We start from the raw sequence: 12,450 nt of genomic DNA on the forward strand, positions 1-12,450 counted from the left end.
ACTATCGCAAGTGCTACGTATTCATGACAATGGTGCACTGGATTGCCATTTGGAAGAGTAGACTCAGAGCTCAGCCTGAAACTGCATGTGACACTCATTAGCTTTACTCTGTTGGTTGAGAGTCTTATTGAAGTAGCTTGTGTTATTGGAAGGCCTTTTTATTAACTGCCTGTAAAGCGCCATTTGATTGATCAGAGTGTGGCAATGATGACTCTACAGAAGTATCCTAACAGACTGCTTAGCAACAGTTAAGTGGAAGACATGGAGAAAGGGATTTGTGAAATAAAGGAATGGATATTTAGTTAAAAGTAGAATACTGCGGATGCTGGAAATCTGAAACAAAAACAAAAATTGCTGGAAAAACTCAGCAGGTCTGACAGCATCTGTGGAGAGGAAGATGGAGTTAACATTTTGAGTCTGTGGACATTTAGTGTTTTTTGATGTGGACCTAATGTACGTTTTGGAAATAAGTAATTCTGATTTTTTTAAACAGGTCTCTTACACCTCTTGGTTCCTGGATGCTTTTAATTATGCAATTTTGAAAAAAATAGATGTTCTGAATCTCAGCATAGGTGGACCAGACTTCATGGATCATCCTTTTGTCGATAAGGTAGGTTTTTGATTGACAGATACAAAGGACTATTCAATATGTAGCCATGTTTCTTAATGAGGGCATGAGATTTTTGATTTAATCAAGGAATGGTTGCTTTGCTGAAGCCAGATATCCTCCTATGTTTTGTACTGTAGAAATTATGTAACAAAAACTGTCTTGTATGCACCACTTTACTAAACGTCCTTGACATTTTTGGTTTGGTGGAGGTTTGGTGTGCTTAGCTTGGGTAGAGCCAACAACTTTTTTTTGCATCAGAAGCAGATGCCCGTTGGTAGCTGCCTTTCATTCATCTAGTATTTGCCAAGTGCACAGTCTCATTTTCCTTACAGATACTGTCTGTGTACCTTAAATTCTGTGCCTCCTTGGTGAAGTGTCATAGTATAAATCATCATTTTGTATAAACTGAGGCTTAGAATTGAGAGGTACTCTGTAAAGACATTTGCTTTTGAGTATCCCCTTTCAGAGTGCTTGTAGATTGACTTGGCTTCAAAACCATTCCATTTTATAGAGCTAATGATTAAATTTGTAGCTCGAGGTGAATTGATCTTAAAACTTGAATGTACAGTGTCATCACTGCAAGGAGGCAGAAGTGTGACTCTGACATGGGCATCTCACCCAATAAAAAAATGTCTTTGTTTCTGTTGCTGAGCTATTGATTTAGAAATTAAATTAGTGCCATGACAAATTTATTTGACAGATGGCAGTGCTGCAGTTCAGTGCATGCAAATAGTCCAGTCCGTCAGCTGATTAAATGTGGCAAATTACAAGAAGATGAATTTGCAGAATGGGCATAGAACATAGATAACTGAGGTATTACATTTAGGTAAGAAAAATAAGGAGGCCATATATTGGAAAACAAGAATCCAAGTAGGGTAGAGAAACTAAGGGACCTGGGAATATAAATGCACAAATCATTAAAAGTAAAATACAAGTTAATAAGGACATCATAAACCCAAGTACTTGTTTTTGGTTTACTTCTAGAGGGATAGAATTGGAAAGTGGAGATGATATGCTAAGCTTGTACAAAAGTCCTGATCATATTACAAAAATGATATAGAGACATTGCAGAGGATTTGCAAGATAATATCAGAGTTTAAAGTTATCACCAAGGATGAATAGGTTTGGTTATTTTTCTGTTTAAGAGAGAAGATTGAGGGCTCACCTGATGGAGATATTTTAGAATTATGAAAAGCTTTGATAGAGTTGACAAGAGTTTCATGAGTGGAAAAGACCTTGTCAATATAAGATCGTCATCAAGAAATCAATTGGAAAATTTAGAAAAAACTTCTTTACCCGGTGTTGAGAATGTGAAACTACCTACCACAGGGAGTGGTGAGGCAAATAGTATAGATGAATCTGAGGACAAAGGGAATACAGGGTTATTCTGATAGTTGGATGGGAGGGGGCTTGGGTGCAGCATAAACGACAGCATTGACTTGTTCTGCTGGATGTCCTGTTTTTGCATATATTCAATGTATTTCAGGGTATTTTAAACACTTCAGTTCTTAAATAGTTAATTAGTTCTTTGCATCTGGCATGGAGTCCCAATCTTGATTTTTATTCCAAAGATATTTGCGTCAGTAGCCTGATCAGATTGTGCACTTAAAGACAATGCCACAGTGTCCTTTCTTAACATAGTTGGAATAATATGCAGAGTCGCTTTCCATCCTGGTTTATCCTGTTCTATGTTCCAAAACTAAACAATTAATCCTTCAAACACTGGCAGGCTCAAGAAGGCTCCTCAGAACAACTATGCTTTTAGCTCACACCCTGGCACTGCAATGAAATGTTGCCAGAATATCTAAATGTCAGCAATAAGTTTAGTGCGATAATAATGTTATACAACTCAAATAATTTTAGATTTTTAAAAGGTCTTCTGTCTTTCCTCTTACCTTCCCCAATATATTTTTTGTTACTCGAAAACTTCAAATTAGCTTGAAAATTAAATGTTATCATTTAATACTTGCATTTTTACATTTTGTGAATGTTTGCCCCATCCTTTCTGGAGGAGAGAAGTCTCTATTCTTGAGTAAAGAAATAAATCTGATGCTAATGGTAATGTGATGAGATGACTGTAAGGCACCTTTAGAGGTTAGAGACAAATTTGCTGTTGAAACAATTTATTTGACAACCCTCCTTGATTTTATAGGTTTGGGAGCTGACAGCTAACAAAGTGATCATGGTCTCTGCAATTGGTAACGATGGCCCTCTCTATGGGTGAGTTTTGTATTCTTGACCTTGGTGTTCCTGTTTAAGCATGGGTGTCAATAGAAAATAAGTAATGCACCCGAGTACACAGTACTGAAAATATTTAGGCAGCTGGGGCACTGAAAAGCAAAATGTATAGGGCTACTGTTCTTTAAGTGGGCTGTATAAAATTTGGTGGCCAAATCTTCAATCAGAATGGGAACAGTAGCTCTTTGGGGGAAAAAATTGTTCCTGTTTGGAACCGAGAAGAAATGAACCTTTTGTTAACATTGTCTGTAGATTCCATGGATAAAGAGACAGCAAGGAAAGTTAGAACTGAGAAAAAGTGAATTTTGGCAATGTTCCATACCTGAAATATGACACAATTAATACAAGTACACAGGCTGTGTGGTCAGTACTCACTAATTCAGGCAGTGGATGACTCCAACACATTAATTGTACTTATTAAATGGCACTTTGTACAAAACTCTTCAGCTCACCCTCTTGAGTAATGCTATACATCCTTGTTGCAGCAAATGCAGTGATGTGTTTCATTGTGTTTTGTGACTAGGGAAAGAAAATGCTAAACATTTTATGACATTGGTACCTCTTTAATGTCTGATTTTTGGGGTATTGAAGCCAGGAGGTTGGAAAATTACAGTGCCAGAATGACGAATGAGGATGTTGAACAGATCATCAGATATAACATCACAACATTCATAGAATATAAGGCAGCTGAACAATGACTGGAAGCAGATGGTGAAAACCAGTTTGGGCATGTACAGTCTCTCTTGCATTTAACAGTAGATCTTGAGGCAGGAGTTATCCTGTTATATTCAAACTCCGTGTCTAAATGGACATTCTTTTTAATGTCAGCAAAACTCTGTCTTGCTTTCTTTGGATGTGGATACTTTTAGACTTGCTGGAGTCTTCTGTTTAATTATTAACCTACAAGTGCAGTTTGTGGATCCCTTTGTGAATTCATTTTTAAAATAAGATCCATTTGTGATATGGAAACTTTCAAATCTGGGAAGTGACCAACATTGTTGTACTGTATTGTTATGTTTGCTGATATGAAACATTCTAAAAACTGAGATGCAAGATTTTCTGTATTCAGAAATGTCACACAAAAATATAATTTTTAGCTTCAGGTTTCCAATCCCATTAATTCCCACATTTTGGGACTGTGGTTTCAGCCATTTTGGTTCCATTTTCTTTAACTCCATCCTTAAACGTTTCCGCTGACTTTCTTCTACCTGGCTGAAAGCATTTCTTGAAATTATCAGGAGATGCAACTCAAAGACTTTTATGTTAACTCAAGAAAATAGTGATTCAGACCAACTGTATTAAAGGGAATTTTAAAAAAAAGCTATTCTTTCATGGGGTGTCAGCATTACTGGCTAGGCCAGCATTTATTGCCCACCCCTAATTACCCTTGAGAAGGTTTGGTGAGCTGCCATCTTGAACTGCTGCAGGCCATGTAGTTTAGGTACACCCACAGTACTGTTAGGAAGGGAGCTCCAGGATTTTGACCAAGCAACAGTGAAGGAGCTGCCAATATTGTTCTAAGTTGGGAAGGTGTGAGACTTTGAGGGGAGCTTGCAGGCAGTGGCGTTCCCACGCATCTGCTGTTTTCCTTTGGGATGGTAGATGTAGCGGATTTAGAAGTTGAAAGACCCTTGGTGAGTTACTGCAGTGCACCTTGTAGATGGTACACACTGCTGCCACTGTGTGTTTAGCTGTGTGAACAGCTGGGGAGGGAGACTGAATCAGTGCATGAGGCGCTAAGCTTCTGTTGGATGTTGAATTGTGTTAGATGTTGAGCTGAAGAAAGGATTGGGTCATCCAGGACTTATAGACATGAGTACATCTCAACGTGCTTTTTGTCATGTTTTCTTTGGCACAAATGGGAGTCTGACATGACTGACTTATATCCCACGCACAGAATTTTCTCACTGCTTATTGTTCAAGGGGAAGGTCCATTGTAAAATTTCCCAAGTGACAGAGACTGTTACCATAAGTTAATTTCTCACATAAAATGTAATGCCTGATGTCTTGTTGACTGTTAATGCAATTACCAGCTAGTGTCATCTTGGCAGAGGGCCACTATTGGAGTTTGAGGGATATCTTCAGTGTGGTTTAGTGTTGCTTAACTACAGTTAACCATGCACAGTTGCTTGCCAGTGCAATAGGTTTTGCACAAGCCAGCATAGAGGTACCTAAGGATTGACCATGGATCAGCTTTTGTATAACAAGCTGTGACATTAAACTGTTATGCACCAGCTATTTTCCATTACACAGTTAAAGGAATTGAACTCTTTCTTAGCAAATAATCCTAATTTGTTGTAGTTAGAATTTATTGTAGTATTATTTGTTTGAGATGATTGTATTGCCTTGACCTTTTCCAGCACCCTCAATAACCCTGCTGACCAGATGGATGTAATTGGTGTGGGTGGAATTGACTTTGAAGACAACATGGCACGATTCTCTTCCAGAGGAATGACCACTTGGGTAAGTCGCAGAGTCACTTGCATGTAACACGGTGCTGTTGATTTTTTTGTATCCTCTTGTTGCACTGGACGACAGTGAGGTATATATAGTGCACACTTTGAAAATGGTTCCAATGAAAATCGACCTGAGTGATTTAACAGTGCAGAGCAGAAGAGAAAGTGTAGAGCCTCCCTATAGTTTAATACAAACTACAACAGTTGTCTTTTAGCGCTTGGACTTGTGCATACAAGAGATGGAATTCCTACTGACTATACCGGGGAGAGTTTCACAGATAAGACAAATGTGTGAAGCTTTGGTATTGTGTATGAACATTTGGATTGATTTGGATTGTTGATCTGCAGCAATTCTTTGTTTATTACAGCAAGGTAGAGATCATACCCAAACAAAATATATAACTTTATTGAATTGTATTGTTCAGAATTCTGTGCAATAGGTGTCCAGTGGGTGATCAGTCCGTCAAGGAATAATACATTTTCTAGATTTTACACTGCTGGGTTTCATTTTTGGAGAAAATCAGCATTGAAGAATTGTCACAAGATGATTTCTCCAGGTGAATTCTGGCTCTTAATATTGAGTTCAGCAATTTCAGATCATGAACTCTCTCCTCTATCCCCACCCCCTTTCTGTCCCCCCTTTTTCCAATAATTTATTATTTTTTTACGAACATATTTTTCTTTTCCCTCCTATTTTTAAATTTATTTCGATCTATTGTTTCATCTCCACCTTTTAGCCTCTTTCAATCCCTTCCCCCCACCCCAACCCCACTAGGGCTATCTGTCACTTGCGCATCCTGCTTTCTACCCTTATGTCCCCATTGGCACATCCTTTAGATAATATCACCACAGTTAACACCCCTTTGTCCTTTTGTCTATGACATCTTTGGCAGTCTCTTCTTGGCCTCCACCTATCACTGGCCCCCTATCGAGCTCTACCTGTCCCACCCACCCCCCTCTACCAGTTTATATTCCAGTTTATATTTTATCTCATTTCTATATGTCTAAGTTCTGATGAAGGGTCATATGGACTCAAAACATCGGCTATATCCCTCTCTGCAGATGCTGTCAGACCTGCTGAGTTTTTTCAGCTATTTTTGTTTTTGTTCTGGCTCTTAACTGATGGCCCCCTGATAAAGCAAGAGACTCATATTCATGCTTCTGTAGTAGTGCATTGGAATGCTGATACGTACTTGAGCTCCAGAACTAACCACGCCCCTAGCCAAGCAGTTCCAGTACAGCTACAACACTGGCATTTAACCGGCAATGTGGAACATTGCCCAGGTATGTCCTGTCCACAAAAAGCAGGACAAATCCAAAGCAGCCAATTACCGCCCCATCAGTTTATTCTTGATCATCAGCAAAGTGATGGAAAGTGTTGTGTACAGCACTATTAAACAGCATTTGCACAACAATAGCCTGCTCACAGGCACTCAGTTTGGGTTCTACCAGGGCCATTCCGCTCCTGACCTTATTACAGCCTTGGGCCAAACATGGACAAAAGAGCTGAACTCAAGAATTAAGGTGAAAGTCACTGACCTTGACTTCAAGGCAACCTGTGACCTCTACCACCTAAAAGTACAAGAGCAGCAGTTACATGGTAAAACCACCACCTGCAGGTTTCCCTCCAAGCAATACATGATGCTGACTTGGAACTATATCACCGTTCCTTCACTATTACTGGGCCAAAATCCTGGAATTCCTTCCCCAAAATCACCTGTGGGCATACCTACACCACATAGACTGCAGCTTCTCAAGGGCAGTTAAAGATGGGCAATAATGCTGGTCCCGCCAGTGAAGCCCACATCCCGTGAACGAATATTAAAAAACTTCATGTGTTTCTGTCTTCTCGTGTATACCATAGTAATGACCTTGAGTACTTCTGTGGTACCATCTGAAGTAACTGATCTCTTGCATTTTTTTTAAAGGCTGTACTGGATGTGAATGATCTTTATTGGACCCTATACTTATGAAATTTTATCTGCACAGCTGCTGAGAATTGTACCTCCTTACAGGATTAGGAAACAATGGAATGCTGTGGGCTAGACTGCACACATTACCTAACCTAACCCTGACATAAAGCACATTTGTGTTAAATTTGATACAATTTCTTGTAACCAAGTGTAGAACTAGATGATGGTTTAAACATTAACACTCATTCCTTTGGTACTGCCATGGTTTCTGGATATTTTCAGTATTGGAGTTGAAAGCTCTGATGCATGGTCATTGATTTGAAACATTAACTTTGTTTCTTTCTACATGTACCACCAAACCTGTTGAGTATTTCCAAAATTTTCTGCTTTTCTTTTCTTTACTAACTGATCTAATCATTGAGCGCTTGTCTTCACCTTTTTAAATTGCAGCCCTCTGAAAATGAACAATTACTTAAAGCTCTCCTGTTGCACAAGCATAAATTAATAAGATACTTTTTGTTTTTTGGCAATGGTACTGGTGTTCAGAAATGTCATACCTTTGGGTCTTTTATGTAATTATCCGATTCCTGAATTCAAGTACAGGGTTTGAAAAAAGAAATGACTGCTGTGTTCAATCACTTAGTTTAAGCAGAGCATCTGTCAGAACACACAAGGTTGGGTGACTTGTTATTATAATAAACTGCATCTGCACTGGAGCTTGGTGTGATCTTAAATCGTTTTGTTGAGGGGAAATAATTCAGGGCCAACACCCCCCACCCCTCCACCTCCTCCCCACAGGTATTCTCGGTAACATGCATCGGTTTGTTGTCATTCACGATTAAATAACTCAGCATGCATTGGAGGACAAATGATTGCACAATGTTCACCACCATTCACGTCTCCTTAGATACTGAAGTAGTCCATGCACTTATGCATCAAGACCTGGAAGCATTCAGGCTTGGGCTAATAAGTGGCAAGTAACATTTGCGCTACACAAGTGCCAGACAATGACCATCTCCAACAAGAGAAAATCTAACCATCTCCCCTTGATATTCAGTGGCATTACCATCGCTGAATCCCCCCACTATCAACATCCTGGGTGTTACCATTGACTAGAAACTGAACTGGACTAACCGTATGAATACTGTGGCAGCAAGAGCAGGTCAGTGGCAAGTAACTCACTTCCTGACCCCCCAAAGCCTGTCCACCATTGACAAGGCATAAGTCAGGTGTGTGATAGAATACACTCCACTTGCCTGGATGAGTGCAGCTCCAACAATACTCAAGAAGCTTGAAACCATCCAGGACAAAGCAGCCCACTTGATTGGCACCCCATCCACCACCTTTAGCATCCATTCCCTCCACTACTGACACACACTGGCAGCAGTGTGTACCATCTACATGATGCACTGCAGGAACTCACCAAGGCTCCTTAGATAGCACCTTCCAAACCTGCGATCTCTACCACCTTGAAGGACAAGGGCAGCTGACACGTGAGCACCACCACCTGGAAGTACCCCTCCAAGCCACTCATTACCCTGACTTGGAAATATATCACTGTTCCTTCACTGGCGCTGGGTCAAAATCCCAGAACTCCCTCCCTAACAGCACTTTGGGTGTACCTACACCACAAGGACTGCAGCAGTCCAAGAAGGCAGCTCACCGCTATCTTCTTGAGGACAGTTAGGGTTGAGCAATAAATGCTGTCCTAGCCAGCGACACCCACATTGCATGAAAGAATAAAAAAAAAGTACTGCGTCCCAGGTTACTAAACTGGCTTTAACACTTTTAGGCCTTGATCAAGAGTTTTTTCCTCTTAGGATCTTGAATAATTGTTTTAATATTTAAGAATTTAATACAGAGCCAAGGGTTTAATTTGTCCAGAAATATTACTTCATTTTGTATGATAATTTAACTTCAATATAATGGTGTTCGAAACCAACATTCCCTTAGCTGTTAAATTACAGAATGAGTTGAATGACTAGTCTTGCATCTGAAGGGCTAAGTAATTTGAAAGTTGATGTACTGGTACACTGTAGAAATTATAAAAAGAAAGATAGGATTGCTTAAAGATGCACTCAATTCTTGAACTGATTTAAAGCAAAACATGAAGAAAACCAAGCTCAGGTTTGTAGCTTTTTTCCTGTTGTGTCAGCTTGGCTCAGTGGTAGCAGTCTCCCCCGAATCAGAAACTCGAGGGTTAAGGTCTTACTCCAGGGCTTGAAAACATAATTTAGGCTGAGATTAGTGTAATATTGGATAAGGTTAAATCAAGGCCCTGTCTACTGTCTCTTATGATGTAAAAAGATCCCATAGTACTATACGAAGAGGAGCAGTGAAGGTTTCCCAGTGTTCCAGTAACTAATGCCATCAAAACCATTCAACCAGTGACTTACCTCATTTTGTTTTGGTGAGATCTTGACTGCTGCATTTCCAAGATAACAATGAATACACTTCAAAAACAAGTCATTGGCATTAAACTCCTTTTGAATGTCATGAGGATGTGCAATATACCAGTACAGGTTCTTTCTTTGGCTGGGAATTTTTATTCGTTCACGGGATGTGGATAGGCTAGCATGTATTACCCACCTCTAATTTCCCTTGTTCAGAAGGCATTTTTAAGGGTCAACCACAATGCTGTGGGTCTGGAGGTACATGTAGGCCAGACCAGGTAAAGACAGCAGATTTCTTTCCCTTAAGGACATTAGTGAATCAGATCGGTTTTTACGACAAGTGGCAATGGTTTCATGGACGTCATCAGACTTTTAATTCTGATTTTAATTCAAATCTCACTACCTGCCATGGCGGGATTCAAACCCGGGTCCAGGAGCATTACCCTGGGTCTCTGGATTACTAGTCTAGTGATAATACTACTATGCCACCACTTCCCCCTAAAGAGAGGTGTGTGTAGTATTTTGAGCTTTGGATTGTTGTACTGTATCCATATTTTACAATCAACTGATCCGAGTTCAGTACACAAATGATGTTGCTATCTATATATAAAGGAAGAATCTAGGCTTTTCAAAGCTAGCTTAATGTTAACTGACCACTACATCTAAATTTACCCCCCTTTTGCTTGTTTCAACACCCTGACCCTTGGCTATTCTATTTGGTTTCTAAACGCAAGCTAAAAAGTAATCGTTACATTGGTTGGTAATGTAGTGAAATTCATGCCAAATGACCACCTGTACCTTATGACACTCATTGTGCAACATTGACCAGTTGCTAAAGTTCATGTATATTCAATATTAGGCATGTTTGTAACTTCAGAACTTGGGTTCCAGCCAGCTGAATGCTTTTCTTTTCACCTTTTTTCATAGGAACTTCCTGGCGGTTACGGAAGAATGAAACCGGATATTGTGACGTATGGCTCTGGTGTCCGAGGTTCTGGTATGCAGGGTGGTTGCCGCTCACTTTCAGGAACTAGCGTGGCATCACCAGTAGTGGCGGGTGCTGTCACTCTGCTTGCAAGGCAAGTAAATCACAGAGAGCAAGTGAAAGTTATTGCATATTATGCAGTAAAAGTGCATCTGGATTATTGGTTATACAACTATATGGGTCTTCGTGCAACCTTGGAGTTCAAAATAGCAGCAGCCTGCATCTAATTCCATTAGCACTTGAAACTTCGTGCCACAACATAATCTAAAAGTACAATGTACCTGACGAACCGATTACAACGATGCATGCTGTTTCTTACATTACAGCAGTGACTACACTCAAAACTACTTCATTGCAGTAAAGCATTTTGCAACATCTTGTGGTTGTGAAAGGTGCTATACAACATTAACTCCTGCCAACGCAAGGTGCGCAGAATCCAATGACATTATTTGCAGGAAACACAAATCCACCCTCGTAAACGGTGACAGCTTCTTTTAGGCAGTCTTCAAACTTTTAATAATGAATCTTATTTCATTGCTCATGTATCCCCAAAATGATTTATAATAAAACATAACCAGGTGGACCATCACTCTGAGTTAATTAAATGGCTGGACTGAAATTGGGGGCTGGGGTAAGGGTAGTTAGATGGAGTGGGCCCCATTTGCCACTTGCTCCTTCCAGCCCTGTCTGAGGTTTGGGGGTGAGCTGTGGATGGAGGATATTGTTAAAAGTGTTCACTTCGTGCTACCGGTGCCATAATATTTGCAATTCCAGGGCCAGTGATGGCCGCTCATGCACCCTGCTGTATATTGCCCCCTATAAAGCTGGCAGCTGTGCATGCAACTGAGCATGCGTGGCATTGACAGCAAATGAAACCGCTATATAAATGCAGGTCTTTCTTTTTGTATGTAATCCCAGAATCATTGTAGCCCAGCAGCACATCAGTGATGATACGCATGTCCGTTTCCTCCACCACTGAAGTTTTTGATGTTGATGGAGGGATTACATTGATGCTGTTGCGTAATTGTGGGGTGGAAAATATCCCATGTGTGATTTCACTCCTATAACTTGCTTATCAAATTACATGCAGGATGTTTCTCTATTTTGGGCAAATATGGCCCAATGTCTGCAAATATTTAAATAGTATTCACCTACTGTAAATTAGCTTGAGGTACAGTGGCTTTTGTAACATCTGGGGAATGCTGTGTTTTCCTAAGGGCGTTGCTTTTTTAAGTAACTTTATGGATTTGGGGGCAGGGCCTGCTCCTGAAAATCTCAAAATGAGGAAACAGTAAACCAAATAAGGACAAGCCTGGTTTTGCTTAATCTGTTCTTTGATTGAAGAAAAAATCTTTCACATACAGTAACTGCTTCAGAGCCATTGCCAGTCCCAACAGCACCAACACACTTTGGGCAAATGGTGCATTATAATTGGTTAGGCTTCAATTATTTATTCTTCAGTTTTGTTTGAGATTACGTGGTTATAGCTATTCTATTTATTGTGCCCTCTCCTCCTCTTCGTCTTTTCTATTCATCCTTCTGCATTATTTCCCCATCTCTTTCCCTCCCCCGCTTGTTACTTTAATTCACCTAGATTCCCTAACCTTTGCTACAAAATGATATTAGCCACTTACAGTATAGTTCCTTTCACTTTTATGTCTCAAGTTTAATTTATTTTTATCGCTGCCTCTCCTTCTGTGATCACTGGGATCTCATCTGAGGGACGGTATTCAGATTGCCTGCTCTGTGCCTCCGCAATGCCACTTTTTATTCAGTGTCTGTGATTACTTCTAAACCTTAAAAATCTATTTATTTTCTGATTATGTGGAGAAGCATTTGGTACCTTTGCTTAGTT

The 12,450-nt window shown here is 40.0% G+C and overlaps 1 protein-coding gene across 5 annotated transcripts in view; it reads left to right on the forward strand.

Moving 5' to 3' along the window:
* The window catches only part of mbtps1 (membrane-bound transcription factor peptidase, site 1), a 160,434-nt gene that overhangs the window by 88,258 nt on the left and 59,726 nt on the right, over positions 1 to 12,450 (forward strand). For all 5 annotated transcript variants that reach the window (XM_041191447.1, XM_041191449.1, XM_041191448.1 and 2 more), the window contains exons 7-10: positions 494 to 610; positions 2,763 to 2,830; positions 5,209 to 5,311; positions 10,538 to 10,689. In XM_041191447.1, coding sequence (XP_041047381.1) covers positions 494 to 610; positions 2,763 to 2,830; positions 5,209 to 5,311; positions 10,538 to 10,689 — 440 coding nt within the window. The remainder of the gene's footprint in view (positions 1 to 493; positions 611 to 2,762; positions 2,831 to 5,208; positions 5,312 to 10,537; positions 10,690 to 12,450) is intronic.

Source organism: Carcharodon carcharias, chromosome 7 (assembly GCF_017639515.1).
Source record: "Carcharodon carcharias isolate sCarCar2 chromosome 7, sCarCar2.pri, whole genome shotgun sequence".
In the NCBI taxonomy this organism is placed as follows: domain Eukaryota; kingdom Metazoa; phylum Chordata; class Chondrichthyes; order Lamniformes; family Lamnidae; genus Carcharodon; species Carcharodon carcharias.